The sequence below is a fragment of the Camellia sinensis genome, chromosome 13 (genome assembly GCF_055761805.1).
Source record: "Camellia sinensis isolate YWXY chromosome 13, ASM5576180v1, whole genome shotgun sequence".
NCBI classification, from domain to species: domain Eukaryota; kingdom Viridiplantae; phylum Streptophyta; class Magnoliopsida; order Ericales; family Theaceae; genus Camellia; species Camellia sinensis.
The window spans coordinates 2,010,473-2,026,640 of NC_138973.1; the positions used below are offsets into that span (position 1 = coordinate 2,010,473).

The 16,168-nt window shown below is 34.2% G+C and overlaps 2 protein-coding genes across 2 annotated transcripts; one reads left to right on the forward strand and one right to left on the reverse strand.

The window, feature by feature from the left end:
* The first annotated feature begins 797 nt into the window (after positions 1-797).
* LOC114265384 (RNA-binding protein 2) lies at positions 798-6,574 on the forward strand. Its single transcript, XM_028206207.2, has 6 exons — positions 798-989; positions 2,054-2,175; positions 2,277-2,571; positions 2,781-2,842; positions 4,717-4,798; positions 6,250-6,574. The coding sequence occupies exons 1-6, from the start codon at positions 947-949 to the stop codon at positions 6,363-6,365; spliced, it is 720 nt and encodes a 239-aa protein (XP_028062008.2). The 5' UTR covers positions 798-946; the 3' UTR covers positions 6,366-6,574.
* Positions 6,575-9,217: 2,643 nt separating this feature from the next.
* Positions 9,218-11,435, reverse strand: LOC114265383 (protein ALP1-like). Its single transcript, XM_028206206.2, has one exon. The coding sequence runs from the start codon at positions 11,292-11,294 to the stop codon at positions 9,693-9,695; it is 1,602 nt and encodes a 533-aa protein (XP_028062007.1). The 5' UTR covers positions 11,295-11,435; the 3' UTR covers positions 9,218-9,692.
* Positions 11,436-16,168: the final 4,733 nt, after the last annotated feature.

The window sequence follows — 16,168 nt, forward strand, 5'->3', positions numbered from 1 at the left end:
AAAGTCGTCTACATAAAATGAACCTAAAAATTTATTTTAAAAAGCTGACATAATTTTGAAAAATATCAATGAAGATAAAAATTCAAAAAAAAAGAAAAAAAAAAAAAAAGAAGTACGAGTTTTAACTGGAAAGTAAAAAATTTACACTGTCACACACATGTAAAGATAGATAATATTTGAATGAAGAGACAGATAAATAAATTTTTAAACAAATAAATTAGTGTGTTTGGTTTCAGTTTTTTGAAAATTATTTTTTTTTTCCTATTTTTTTACTTTTAGTGAATATTTTTTAAATTTAAGTAGTTTTTTTACTTTTTTAGATACACCTTACTTTGGCGTATCTAAATAATAAAATATTTGTGAAAAATATTTTAAAAAATTAATAAATACACAAAAATATAAAAAATGTATTGAATTTTAGTATTTTTTCTTGTATTTCTTGGTATTTAGTGTATTTTTTAAATATTTTTTTCACAAATATTATATTTTTTAAGTGTATTTATGTTAGGTGTGTCTAAAAATTAAAAAAAATACTTAAAATATTTAACAAAATCATTGAAAACATTAAAATACAAAAAATAAAAAAATAAAATTTTTTGAGGTCTGTTTTCTAAAAAACAGAACCAAACAACATATTATTTTAGATAGATATTTTTCTGATCCAAAAATATTTGAGCATGTTGGCCCAAAAATATCAGAAGTGGACCTTTATCTTGAGAGCCAAAATCTAAAGCCCAATTCGGAGTGACCAGTCCGAGTTCCACCCACCCTTTATCGTTCACCAAAAAGAGGAAAAAGGGTCCGTAATCGGGTTGCCCCATCCATCAGCGAGTCGCGTCGAGTCTAGTCGAGTGTTGAAGTTGAGAGTGGTCGAATTCACATTTCAGAAACACGCAGAAGGGTTTTTCTATCTTTCATATTGAGAGAGAGAGAGAGAGAGAGGTGGATGGGGGATCCCTACTGGAGATACGGTGCTCCTGCCGAGAGAGGTTCTTATTCCTTTGCCCTAAAATTCCCAATCTTTCTCTATTTTCTTCTCAATCATTTGAAACATTCCAATATTGTGTTTGATTGCAATGGTAGAGCTCTCCTTTCATCATGTATTTGTTAACTCACAATTTTCCTTCCCAAAAGCTGCTTTAAGCTATTATGAAATCTTCCCAACAATGTGTATCAAGCTATTCAACTGTATTGTTTATTGGTGCAACAGAAACTGATGCAATGTTTGGATATTGGGTTTGTTTATGGACTTGAGGAAAAGGAAAGGGAGATAGGACAAACAAAATGCAGCTAAATTTTGTATTTTGTTTATTTGGTTCGGGTAGGAAGATGAAGCAAATGAATAGTTTTTTTGTCAAAAAATCCCATTTTTTGTTTGCTTACACATGAAAAAAAGCTGGACATGTATAAGCAATTTAATTTCCTTTGGAAGGGCACCCGAGAGACTAATGCTGTGTTTGATTTGGGGATTTGGGGAGTGATTTTGAAAGGGAAAGGGAAAAGGGAAGGGAAAGGGAAAGAGTGTGTGAAACTAGGTAAAATGTAACTAGGTGAAATGTAGGTATATTTTATTTACATTTCACTTACCTTTTTCATTTCTCTTTCCAAACCCCTCCTCAAATCTCCCAACCAAACACAGCGTAAAAGAGAAACCATTCTCCTAACACCTACTGAACCTCATCCCTTTTCATTCTTTCCCTTTGTTTATCTATTTTAATTAGGTCTAAGTCAGTTGTGAAATTGTGACAGTCTGGAGGTAAGCGTTACATAATACTGCCCTGAAACTGTGTAAAATTTGATTGTGCTATTGATTCTAGAATATCACCGCACAAATCTACATCATGCTACTACCTGTATTGGAACCAAAAAAGAGGTGACCAAATTTCTATGAATAATTTTTTTTGTTACTACCATGTATATATATATATATATTTTTTTTTAAAGTTTTAACTGGAAGTAAACGTAAAGCTAACCAGTCCATGTTGATTGATTTTCTAGATTGCTTCTGTGTTGACGCAATACATGTATTGATTAGTCATCATTATAATAACAGGCAGCATCCCAAGACCGAGTTTTCCTGGCTACTTGTTGCCTGAACAATCATCATTAACATCTCATCATCTATGGAGTTCTAATGATTTGCAGGGTATTTCTTCAGATTTTGTACAGAAAGATGTAAGAATTTAGCATTTTAGTGACTTTTGAGTTATGAGATTGGAGATCTTGGTAATAGGCAATGCGTATTTTTGGTTTACTTTTGGATATTACCTTTGCAGCCTGGCGCTTATGGAGTGAATGATATTACGGGTATTGGCATACGTCCTGAACCCAGTCTTGGTGGATTAACAACAGGAGCCAGCATTAAAGGCTACCCAACTTCTTTACAAGATCCAACTTTACTTGGCCAAAGATCGGATGTTTCTGTAGGTGTTGGTCCAGGCTTGTCAGACTTAATTAGTGAAAGGCCTGGCTCTTTGGCAAGGGTTGATGGCCTCCCAGTCCCGGCAAAGGACTCAAACATTCTGTTTGTTGATGGGCTTCCAAGTGACTGTTTGAGGAGAGAAGTTGGTCGTATCCTTGTGTTATTTAAATATCTACATGTGTTACCCTTCTGTGATAATGCTTAATACTCTATTGTAGAGTGTTGAGAGTTTTGGAGGTTTGGCTTCCTGTTTCTTTGTATCTTCTTCCTTTCTTTCTCCATTGAGGTGGAGATTTTAAGATTCCCCCCAAGTATACTAATTAGTTCCTCCATTTTATTCCTTGACGTGTAATTGAAGATCTTTTTCGTCCTTTCATTGGCTTTAAAGATATCAGAGTTGTTCATAAGGAGCCCAGACATGTAAGTTTGCTATTTAATTATTTTTTGGGTTATGTGGAGATATAATTAACATTGTGGTTGGAGCGAAATTGGTGTGTTTTTCAAAATGAGTGCCGTTCCGTTTCATGGTTAGAGAGTCGGTTGTTGATGGTGTTGCATATTTGGGTTACGGGTTCGGTTGATTCAAATGTTTTGGTTTTTGTAGATTTTGTCGAGGATTGGATTAGATAGTTTTGTTTGGCCCTTTGTGGGCGATTTTTGTATTCTTTGCATCTTCTTGATGCTTTTCTAATAAAGTTTTGTCTATTTATTTATCAAAAAATAAATAAAATTAACAGGGTTGATGAAAGCACTACCTTTAGATTTGTTTATCGTATATGCTGAAATCTGAAGGTACTGCCAATGTATCTAGGTTTATATATATCTTCTTGTTTGTAACTGTATCCTTATAGTTTCTATGCCCTTCTGTGTTAGTAAAGAGTTTTTTGTGTTGTGCGAACGTGTGCTTCGTATTGCAACTTTGACTATTTTTTAAAATGAATTATATTATTGTTGTGGTTTTTGAGATAAAGAAATGCATTAAATGTTTCTGTGCCTTAATCATGACACTAGAGGTAATTGATATGAGAGGGTTCAAGGGAATGGTGGTTTAACATGTCAAAAGGCATTATGTCTTATGTGTTTTATGTTTTGTTTAGTTTTTAGTAACCTGATGGGTATTTATGATTCACTATTCTATTCAATTACCGATTCGGAAAAAAGTAATTTCAATTCACAATTCAATTCTCAATTTGACAACTATGCCTTGGAGAGCTTCCACCACCCACTTGTTCAAGAAAAAGGTAAAAAACCAAGTTACCTTAATCCTTTCACTGTCCTTGGAAATGTTGATGAAGGCTACACTAATGCATTTTCAGTATGATTTATTGTGAAAGTGAATTTAAGCTCCAAACTCACTTTTTTTTCTCTTTGATCTTTTCACAATTCCCAAGTTATTTTCTTTTTTACATGTAGACCTCAAGTTGTGCTTTCTTTTGTGCTAAAACTGTATTGTTGTCTAGGAGGCAAAGTTAGTGAAGATGATTCTGGTGGGTTGTTGAGGGCATGCATATAGTGAGCATGGTTGTTAGTCCTACTTTTATCTCCATCTTGGTCATCCTGTTTAGGCTTAGTCCATGGAATTATGCATGACTGTAAGTGATGGTGGGCTCTTAGTGGTGCTGATTTGTTGAATGAAACCAGGAGGGTAGTGCAACCTCTGAGTTTCTAGTGCCATACCTTGTTTGGTTCCAACTTTCTGAATTCAATTTTTTAAAAATTAAGTTTTTTATTTTTCGTATTTTTTTGTTTTTAGTGAATTTTTTTAATATTTTAATATTTATTTTTACTTTTTAGATGCACCTTACCTAAATGTACCTAAAAAGTAAAATATTTGTAAAAAAATATTTTAAAAAATCAATAAATACACAAAAATACGAAAATGTATTGAATTTTTGTATTTTTGGTATTTAGTGATTTTTTTTAAAAAAAAATTCACAAATATTATACTTTTTAATTGTATTTATATTAAGTGTATCTAAAAAGTAAAAAAATTGCTTAAAATATTTAAAAAATTCACTAAAAAAACAAAAAAATAGAAAAAACAAAAAACTCAATTTTTAGAAAATTGAATTCAAGAAATTGGAAGCAAACAAGGTACTTTTTAAAGTGAAGGATGAGCACTTCATTTATAACATTCAAAAGTGGAACAACCATTAGTCTAACATGTTTCTTTCTTTGCACTCACAGTTCACAACCATGCTCCTCTTGTTCATGATGTTCTGATGTCATCTTAAGTTTCCTTCTTTTTGTTGTGTTACCATATTTATCTGATAGTTAAATATTGACTATTGCAGAGTGGAGATAAGGCTATGGTTTTATGCTTTGTTGAGTTTAATGATGCCAAATGTGCTCTTACTGCCATGGAAGCTCTTCAAGGTGAAGGATATCTGGAAAACTCTTATGGTCTTCTATCTATTTATCAACTTGTATCAGTAAAATATATTTTCATTTGGTGTCCTTATGGGTCCTTTTTGTGATGGAAGTCACAGAACAAGGAAATTGACCTTTACTGACATGCTATATAGGGCATTGAACATCTAGGATACCCAATTCACCAACCTAGCCACACATTGCATTCTCATTCGCAATTTCATGAGTTCGTAGCAAATTCCTCAAAAAATTGCAAATTGACTTGGTCAAATTTGCAATTAAATATATATATATATTTGGAAAGTAAGGCCTCGTTTGGCAAGTAGCTTTTTTAGATAAAAAGTCAAAAAGTCACTAAAAAAACCAAAAAACCAACCCATACCAAAAAATCAAAGTTTTTATTTTCTCTCTACTTTTTGCACATTTTTTCGTAAAAAGCCAAAAAGTCATCCCAAACATACTAGTTTTTTGTAACTCATATTTTAGCCAAATAGCCAAAAAGTTACTAAATTAGCCTGTTCCCAAACGAGGCCTAAATAAAAAAAAAAAAATAGGCACAGGAAGGTGAAACTGAAATTTAAAATTTTCTACTGACTGAAAGGTCACGTTCCTTTGGGTTCAAAATAAAAAGGGCGATCCACTGCACAAGGCTTCTGCTAAAATGAGGTCTAGGAAGGACAAAATGTATGCAGCCTTACCCCGTTTTTAGAGACTATTTTCATGACTCAAACCCATACCCGCCAGTGCTGTGATGCAAATTTGAGCCTCTGGAATCAAACTCTCCACAAAAGGGTGGGGGTAAGGTTGCCTATCTACTACCTTTTCCAAACCTTGTTATAAGCTCCTGCCTTGTGCACACCTGTGAGATTATTTCTTGGGTGTTCAAACTAAATTATCAACTTTAGATAAATTTGAAAATTATAAAACTTTTGGGTTCATATTATGTACTTAATATACAAAAAAAAATTCTTTTTTTTTAAGGTAAAGAGTTTAGACCTTGTTCAACCTTTCAATACACTAGCCAAAATGCCATTAGGCCACACTTGTTGGGTTTTTTTTTTTTTGTTAAATGTATATTTTATACTGTACTTCTCCTTATATATGTACTACCTCTGGTTGTTCACTGGAATACATGAATTCTTGAAAATATCCACTCTGCCCATGACACTCCTGTGCTTGGCCGTGTTCCACATAGTGCTATCCTTGGTGGACGTAACTAATATACTTTTGTATACGCAAATTATATGGTTTGAAATTGATCATTACACATAAAATTTAGTTAATTCTTGAAGTCCATCCACCAAATTGTATTTTACCAATTTACATTTCAATTTTTTTTTTAATGTGCTGTTTGCCATGGACTTGCTTTAAAGAAATTGAGAATGCTGTATTTATTATTGATTTCTTGTTGCAAATGTACATTTTGAGAAGGTTCTGAAATGTGGTATCTTCTCCAGATTACAAGTTTGATGACAAAAAACCCGACTCCCCTGTTTTGAGGATCCACTTTGCACATTTTCCATTTCGTTTGCCATCTGATCGTGGTGAGCAATGGTTTGGGGGTCCACGATAACCACCCATAGTGACAGATAACTTCGTATTGTTGAGCTGCTCGAGCTATTGTTAATGAAAAGTTATGCATTTGAAGCAAGTAGCAGAAATATATTTGTCTCATGTTGGTGAACTTGTGCGATTATTATGTTCATTGGCTTAGACTTCGTACATGACACTTGTTCCATCAGATTTTAGTAAATGGGTTATGAGAAATTCAATTTTACAGCAGCTGTAGAGCCATTCCTGAATGTGCTCTTTGCTCAAGTTTTAGATTATTTATACATTTTATCCTATACCATATTCGGTCCTCTTTTCCATTTGAGATGTTTGAAAATGATTGTCTACTTTGAAAAGTCATGCATTCAATACCATTGACTGAAGAATGAGTGCCGGAATTAGAAATTAACACCTGGTTCGTCCCATACCATATTCTGTCCACTATTCCATTTTGGGATGTTTCAAAATGACTGTCTACTTCGAAAAGTGATGTTAAATGTTATCTTTTTAAATGACCTGAATGCATTCAATACCGTTGGCTGTAGAATGAGTGCCGGAATTAGAAATTGACACCCTATTAGTGTGGATGAAATAGATCTCTTTGAAAAGTTGGATTTTCGAAAGTGACTTACTAAATTGGGACGGACAGGGTATAATGCAATATTTGTATAGCTGTGGATTTTATTTTTAACTTTTTACCCCTGGCCATGGTGCTGGGTGCACGTATTGTAGGTGTATCGTTGGTATCCTTTTTGGAGCATAAAAGCTAAGTCACATTCAAAAATTTGTGATTGTAGGTGTATTGTGGTTGTGGGTTTATCTTTTATTAGAATGCTTGTATATTGTATGTTGTGCAGCAGCACCAAGATGGTTTCTGCATTTGTTATTGGCTGTTTTATGTGCTAATTTATTTCTGCTATACTATACCTAAATACTACATTTTTTTTTGCTCTAATGTTCGTTAATTTTGAATATAGAAATAGTAACAAAGTTTTAGGTGACATGGACATCAGCAGAGTGGAGCCATCTGAGATGAAAAAAATGAAGCAGACTTGTGTTGGGCCCTAACATTTTTGAATGAAAATTAGAACTCTTTTGACTTAGGATGATGACGATCATGATGTGGTGGTGGTGATTTGTACCAAAACCATAATGTGGACAACAACTGAGGGAGCAAGCTTTGGGAACTTTTTACATTAATTGATCTAAAATAATTGCATGGTGCTGCAGTATACGCAAGATGATGACATTCACTTTGATAGGATAAGTTCCCTTTGATATTTTGTCTCTATATACTTTTTTTATACTCCTCTCGTAGGGCTCAATTCTAAGTTCGTACTAATGATTCAAACCGTCTATCTTGTAACTTTTACAATAAAAGTTATTCATACAAAAAAATAAATTTCATCGGACATATATAAATATAAGAAAAAAAATCACATTCTGTTTTATAAAATGAATGACAAATGTGATTGTAAACTTAAACTATTCATTTTTTAAAATAAAATGCTATTTATTCATATGTTTATAGATGTCCAATAAAGTTAAATTTTTACATAAATAACCTTTATTGCAATATCTACAAAGTAGACGATTTAAATTATCAGTACAGATTTAGAATTGAGTTCTAAAAAAGTACGAAGAAGTATGAATAAATAAGATATGCAGGAGAGCCTATGCCTCACTGGACTAACACCATTTTTTAAAATTATGAATAGTTATTGACTAACAGAACATTTTGAAAAAAAGGCCACATTTTTGAAAATTATGAATAGTTATTGACTAACAAAACATTTTGAAAAAAAAAAGGGGATGAAGAGGGGACTTAGCGTGGAAATATCTCATACTTTCTTCTTCTTTTTTTAACTTTAACTTGGAAGGATAATAAGGTAATTTTCTTTTATTTTTCTTAATTCCATTAAGAGACAACTCTAACGAAGAGAAAATTGTGTCAGTAGAAGTTTAATGCAATAAATCTCTTTTAAAGAGTGTATTTACGATTTTTTTTTTTTTTTTACGTGGGAGGTGAAGGGGTTGCTAACTCGCATGGGCGGCCTAGTGGTTAACTAATATGCATGCACTCGTTCTTTTCTCTTTTTTTTGTTTTTTTTTTTGTTTTTGTTTTTGTTTTTTTTTTTTTTGTTGAACAAAATCACCTATTTTATTTTTTATTGTTGAAAAAAAAGTAGCAGCCTATATTAAACTAAAGGTTAAGACCCTTTAGATTGGACGATTAAGAGAGAAGGGGGATTTCATTGAGTTTAACCTATGTAAAAGAGCATTTTGAGACTTCAATTGGAGATAGAGAAGGATTTTGATTGATGGGTCACAGAAAGCTCGCTAAAGTACTTACAAATTTGGATTTCCATAGAAAACAATATTGGACAAAAAAATCAGGATATTGAGTTATGGAATACAACAAACAAGTTTTTAAGAATGTTTATGAGATTGAGTAAATCTAAATGCTCAGATAAATGGTAGATCTCACATATAATAGACTCTACGAGTGGAACCCACCCATTAATCTCACATTCTGTATTCCTAACACTTCTGTTATAGATATCCAGCATAGGTGTTATCCTGCTCTTTACAAATGGGATATAGTCATTCTTGACCAGTGTGAGCATGTGTTCAGCATGAAGTAAACCCTCCTGCAATCTGCTTATCTGTGACAAATCTCTAATTATGTTTTTTTATACCCAAGGCATGCGCTCTATATCAATAAACTATACTTAATTAAACAAAACCAGGAATCCAAACCCCCCACGCAACCAAATCTACAATCTTTGATTGATAATGAAGAAGTAAACACAGATTGAAAAAGAGGAAGTATAGTCCTACAGTGTTTAAAGATGGGAATTTTAAAACTGAAACTTTGGAGATCAAAATGACACGAATCACATAAATGAGTTGACAGACGTATTGGTCTAAAATCATCCTCCTAAATACAGTTCAAAATGATTTCTCTCTACTTGTAAGTCATGAGATCATGCTTCGATATCAATTGTTACAATCCTCTAAAACATCTAAAGTACAAGAAATAATACATTGGAAGCAAAAATAATGATACAGAAGAATGTTTTTTTAATCCTAAATTTCATTCATTCTAGTTTGTTAATTTAATAGGTCATTGAACTACATGGGAACCAGGTTACAAAACATATCTCTATGTATATTGGGTATAAATTCAGTCTAAAATAGAACATTCATCTATTTGTGAAGGGGCAAATACATCTTCCACAAAACCCCTTTTGACAAATTCTGATGAATCTCTATTGTATGATTCTAAAAACCTAACTTGACATACAAAAATGCAATCTTCAGAGAACAAAATGCACATCTTTTTTCATTATAGAAAAGAAGTACCAGCATGGTTATGATGCAAAAGATTATGTGCAATTGCATCCCTTGCTTTCATTGCGCTTGCTGATCTCAAACCAATCTCAGGGACCATCTCATCGTCAATGAGATCGCACGTGAACTCTGCCGGTTCATCCGTCATTTCACAAATATTGTGCAGCACGCAACACGCCCCAAGAACCACCGGCAAGTCTTGAAGTTTCACCTCTGTTCTCTTTTGCAAGCAAGTCCACCGCCCTTTCAACCTCGTGAAAGCCTCTTTCGCAACCTTCTGAATGTCCCCAATCTTCTCATTGAAAGCATGTTGAGTCCATGTCAAATGCTGCTGGGTATAAGGCACCAAAACCCAATCCATTAGAGGATACCCAGAATTCCCAACAACCCAAACACCCTTCAAAAGCCCTCCATTAGCCCTTTGGTAAAGAGCTGATTTCTCCAAAACCTGATCATCAGGCATTGAACCAGGCCAACCAATGCACACATCAGTGAAAACCCCTTTCGAATCAACCACACCTTGAACTGTAATCGAATAACAAGTCTTTTGATTCCTCTCTGTATGCCGCTTATTGAAATAAGCCGCCACACTAATCTTAGGAGCAATGATTGGTATATGTGTAGTATACATTGATCCAATCACATTGGGTATCCCGGAAACAGATTCAAAATCACCCATAATCCTTGTTCTCGCTGATTCTTCCTCGGGCCATTGCAAATATTTAGGCATTAACACAGTCTTTATAGCAGAACAAACCTCAAGAACAAGCTTGTGACAAGTAGAGATGCCCAAACCAAATTTCTTGGAGACAAGCCTCAGAGGCTCTCCGGTGGCTAACCGCCATATACACACCGCCACGCGCTGTCTAACCGGCACTGCATCTCTTAGGGTTGTGTTTTCTTTGGCTACCACAGAGCTCAGCTCATTGCAGATCATGTCAAAAGTCTCTTTCCCCATCCGAAACGCTTTCCTGAACTCTTCCTCTGGAAATTCAGCACTGTTACATTGGTCCCACCACGCCTGTGATCGGCTCTTCACCCACAACCTCCTCTGCTGCACCGCCACCGCCGCTCCTCCTCCGCTGCCGTCGCTCCCTTTCTGATCGGGCTCCGCCGTGACCACCGCAGCAGCAGCCGTGGCAGCTCTTGATTTCCTCCGCCTCATCCTCCTCAACCCATCACTTTGATCCAAATCATCGTAACAACCCTGAAATTTGTTGTAGTAATCGAACATAGCACGGGTCTTTTTCTTGTGATTGGACTCGAATAAGAGCTTCTCTTCTTGGTGGGACTTTGACCACTCTTCGGAATCAAGTTTTTCTTGCTCGTCAAGCAACAAAAGTGAGGTTATAATCTCTTTCAAACCCTTGGTTTTGTTACCTTCTTGTTTCTTGATCGATTCATCGATACCACCTCCATGATTGTTGTTGTTGGTGGTGGTGTTGGAATCTCTGTTATCGTCGAGACCATCCTTTCTTCGGCGCCTTCTCTTGGCGCTGTTGCTGAAGCTGTCGTCCATTTGGCTGAGGAAATTGTAAACAGAGTGAGGAGATGAGTAATTTGGTTGTTCGGGTTGAGGAAGAGAAGTGAGTTTCATATATAGAGAGAAAGAAAGAGACAAAAAATGGGGGCATCTGGTAGAGAAAGTCGTTGCCTTTGAACTGTTCGACAAAATGTCTGAAAGATGGTGTGAACGCTCACACTAAAGCATGATGGCTTTCACATACACAAATGTCAAATATAACAAAAATGATTTGCACCCCCACTTTTTTAAACCCCAGTGACCCAGTGTTTTCCTATTGCTGAATTTTTTTTTTTTTTTTTTTTTTTTTTCTATCTGCCAATGACAGGGGCCCATGTGGACTGGGGGTGCTGGGGGTCACCCCACTGGGGTTCCCCAGCACGGTTGGACTTTATATTAGTGTATGTTTAAGAAATTAAAAATTGATACTTATCCTATCACATAATTATAAGAATTTTTTTAAAAAATTCAAACATTTTTGGACAAGTCAAACTAATAAAGATGTGTATTTTATATAGTAGTACAGATAATGCATATCATGCTAATCTCTATGGCTTTCTTTAAGTTTCAAATATACTAAAAATGTTACAATTTCAACAAATATTTTATATATTTTGATGCATTTTACTTACTTCAAACGTACCTTTTACATATTTTTGAATATTAACCAATATACATTGACTTGTCTTTAGCATTATATAAATTGAAATATCACTAAAAATGTTATATAAAAAGTCAATTCGTCAATTAAGTTTGTTAAATATATATATATATATATACATTGAGTAGTATTACTTATTTTTTAACAAGTGCATATTTAAGTTCTTTCCATATTGAGGAGATTTAGATAATTGAGTGACACCAAAATTTCAAATGGTATTCATTGCATGACAGGTCATATATCATCATTTGCTTACCATACTTGTGGATAAGTACAGGAAATATGAAAAGTTCATAGATGGTAGAAGAGCCGTGCTACGTAGCTCGAAAGAGCGTCCCCCTAATCCCTTGAAACGAGAAACGACGTCGTTTCGACGTTTTTGAATTTTTTTTTTTTTTTTTTTTCGGTTCAATCAGAGAAGAAGAAGCAGACGAAGGGAAGAAGGGAAGAAGAGAAGAAAGAAAGAAGAAGAGAAGAAGAAGGGAAGAAGGCAGAGGCGGAGGAAGAAGGCAGAGGCGGAGGCGACGTCGGCCGGGCGGAGCTACGACGATCGGCGGAGTTGCGACGATCGGACGATCGGCCGGAATGCAGGGGCCTCTGTGCGTGTGTGTGTCTCCATTCCCTCTTCTCTCTTCTCTCCCTCGCTCTCCCTCCCTCTTCCTCTCCCTCTCCCTCTTCCCCCTGCGTTTGAGCTTGAAAATGGTCGAAAATGGCAGAAAAAAAAAAGAAAAGAAAAAAAAGCCTAATGCCCAAAACGACGTCGTTTTGGGCATTAGGGGGATTAGGGGAGGCAAGTTTCGAGCTCTCAAACATTTTCCGATGGTAGAATTGTTTGCAAAACATAAAATAAACTTTTATTTGATGGATACTTCAATAAAATTGTTGGCTTATTTTTCCTACGAAGGAAAATATCATAAATGCGAGCGTGCCAGTAAGGATTGAAAAATCCTTATAGATTAAATTCAAGCCAATTATCAAGCGATTGTGTTGACGGTTCTTTTGCCTCAACGAAGAGGACTTCAAATTTGCCAAGTGTAGCGAAAAGAAAAAGTAAAAGAAGAAAAAGGGGCGGAGAAAGATGATTGAGTGAACAATCAAAGTAACAATTACTTACCTCTACTCCTATGCTTCGAAAAGAAAGTGCATAAAATGCTTCGAAATGGAAATGCTGAAAATAAATGCTTCGAAATATAAATCTATGTTAAACTACTCCTAAAATAAGGAAAATAACAAGAAATATTGAAATCAATTGTCTTTGATTTAAGTTCTGGATCTTTTACAATGTAGCCATTAATGGCTATTTATAGAAGAAAAAATACAGCAATAACTACTTAGTAACTACCCATTTCTTCCATCTTCATTCTTGTCTTGCCATGTGTCCTTCCACTCATCCACTTTGTCCTCCCACTCATCCACTTTGTCCTTCATATTCTCCATTATCTCTATAACTTCTTTTAACTTCCAAATGAATAAGAGGATGCCACGTGTCCTGCAATTATATAAATAATAAATAATAATAAAAATTGCAGATTTATGGTGCTAACATTACCCCCCGCGGCCCTTAAAAATGATGTTTATTTGAATTTTTGAAGGGCCGAACCAAGCACATGACTAACCTAAGCAGCAAAGTGCTTCGAATGATGTAACAACACCAATAAAGTGCTTCGAATGAGTATGAAATTATGACTAGATGACTCGAATTATTACTAGTAACAAGCTTCGAAAGTGATATAAAGGACCAAAATCATTCTTCGAAGGTCGATGGAACCGACAAAAGACGAATTACATCCTCAAAAATACTCGACAAAGCTTCGAAGGTTCACAACCACCATTATTATTTCTTCGAAACTGTTCTTGATGCAAGATAGAGTGCTTCGAAACTTACAAAATTATGGCAAAACGGCTTTCGAAGCTGTTTTTGGCCAACCATTGTGGTTTATTCAAAACTTATATGTTCTGGTTCACACATAATTAATGGAAATATTAATTTTGTGTTTCGAACCAATTATTAATTCTTCGAAGACACCAAAACTGTTGTTCTTCGAGCCAACTTATGATGCCAAAAACAGGCATTATTCGACAACTAATTAATTGTCATTTTACATACATTTGAAGAGATGTACACATTTCGAAAGTTTTCAAAGTTTTATACAGTTTCGAAGGTGAACTAATCAACCTTCGAAACAACTCTTGATGTTTCGAATGTATCTTCAAAGCTTTATACAGCTTCGAATGTGAAGTAATCAACCTTCGAAACAACTCTTGATGCTTCGAATGTATCTTCGATGCTTTGATTGTGTACATACAAACAACTGGCCATCAATTTGAAAAGATAAGTCATTCTCAACCATTTATTTAAATGCACATACTTTTTCTAGCCAAGTTCATGCATTTTAAATGGTCATCCCTTGTTCTTAGTGCTTCGAACTCATAAGAACAATTTGTTAATTTTATTAGCCACATCATCATAATTATATTTTGATGTGAACCACAAATCCAAAATAGATTTTGAACAACAAAAGTCATGGTATAGCGCGACCATGAAAATTCATACTTTTGGACATTTTGAAAAATATCAAAAATTTTGAATTCATGAACAGTGGCTTATTCATTATTCTTGACCATGTTTGGTTTAAAAACATGACTTTCGCCAAATTGATTTTCATAATTCTTTGGCAAAGTGGGTTGTTTTTCCATGTTAGCCATTAATGGCTTATGAAAATCTCCCATAAGAATGTTATTTTCATGACTTGACTCTCTAAAAATTAGTTTTTGGACCCCCCGAGTCATGTATGAAATATCATTCTTAGCCAAATTTGGCTTAAAAATATGCTTTTTCGTTATGTTAATTTCATAATTTGGCTCTTTAAAAACGGATTCTTGAACTCCCCGAGCCATTGATGAAATCAACTCTTTGCTTTTGCTATTTTTAACCATGGAAAAATTCTGAAAAAATTCACCAATTCCGGCCATTAAGGCCTCAGTTAAAGACTTGGTAGTGAGAGTTGATAACTCATCATTCCATTGGCGAATTTCCATATCAAGTTGATGAATTTCTCCAATTAAATGGTGTTTTTTTCTTCCACCAAATAATATTGTAAGGGATGAAAATTTATTTCATCAAGAAAATGGATCTCTTCTTGAAGATCCAAAATTTCTTGTTTACGCCAATAAATTTCATCTAGGCTATTTGAAATGGACAAATCCAATTCATTTTTCATTTATTACATTTGACGTCCTACCGGGCGTGCCAAAAAATATTGGCTTATTTTTCCTACGAAGAAAAATATCATAAATGCGAGCGTGCCAGCAAGGATTGAAAAATCCTTACAGATTAAATTCAAGCCAATTATCAAGCGATTGTGTTGACGGTTCTTTTGCCTCAACGAAGAGGACTTCAAATTTGCCAAGTGTAGCGAAAAGAAAAAGTAAAAGAAGAAAAAGGGGCGGAGAAAGATGATTGAGTGAACAATCAAAGTAATAATTACTTACCTCTACTCCTATGCTTCGAAAAGAAAGTGCATAAAATGCTTCGAAATGGAAATGCTGAAAATAAATGCTTCGAAATATAAATCTATGTTAAACTACTCCTAAGATAAGGAAAATAACAAGAAATATTGAAATCAATTGTCTTTGATTTAAGTTCTGGATCTTTTACAATGTAGCCATTAATAGCTATTTATAGAAGAAAAAATACAGCAATAACTACTTAATAACTACCCATTTCTTTCATCTTCATTCTTGTCTTGCCATGTGTCCTTCCACTCATCCACTTTGTCCTCCCACTCATCCACTTTGTCCTTCATATTCTCCATTATCTCTATAACTTCTTTTAACTTCCAAATGAATAAGAGGATGTCACGTGTCCTGCAATTATATAAATAATAAATAATAATAAAAATTACAGATTTATGGTGCTAACAAAAATATAATGGACGCTTAATTGGAATTTAAATAAAAATAAGAAAATAAATAAATAAGAATCGTTTGTGTAATTATTATAAGTACATACCAAACCATCAATTTTACGAGAAAAAAATTAATTTGAGAACTCTCAAGATTTAGAGCTCCACCCATGAATGTACAAATATTGAATTTCACATATATTTATTTACTTGAAATAACTTTGGACATCTTGTTGCATTTCTAGAAATTAATGCCTAATAAGCAATGATTCATTTCCTATGCAACTACCAAAAAAATAATGGTAACTCCCCCAGATTAACATAATCTAATTGTTGAACAATTTTCACTGTATTTAAATAGATTAAATTCTGTTGTATACTAA

What these genes read in the sequence shown, in the direction of transcription:
- LOC114265384 (XM_028206207.2), top strand. Translation starts at nt 947, where the DNA reads ATGGGGGATCCCTACTGGAGATACGGTGCTCCTGCCGAGAGAG. An exon ending in CGGTGCTCCTGCCGAGAGAG is followed by an intron (nt 990 to 2,053) that starts GTTCTTATTCCT and finishes TTATAATAACAG; the next exon opens with GCAGCATCCCAAGACCGAGT. An exon ending in CAGATTTTGTACAGAAAGAT is followed by an intron (nt 2,176 to 2,276) that starts GTAAGAATTTAG and finishes TTACCTTTGCAG; the next exon opens with CCTGGCGCTTATGGAGTGAA.
- LOC114265383 (XM_028206206.2), bottom strand. Translation starts at nt 11,294, where the DNA reads ATGAAACTCACTTCTCTTCCTCAACCCGAACAACCAAATTACTCATCT.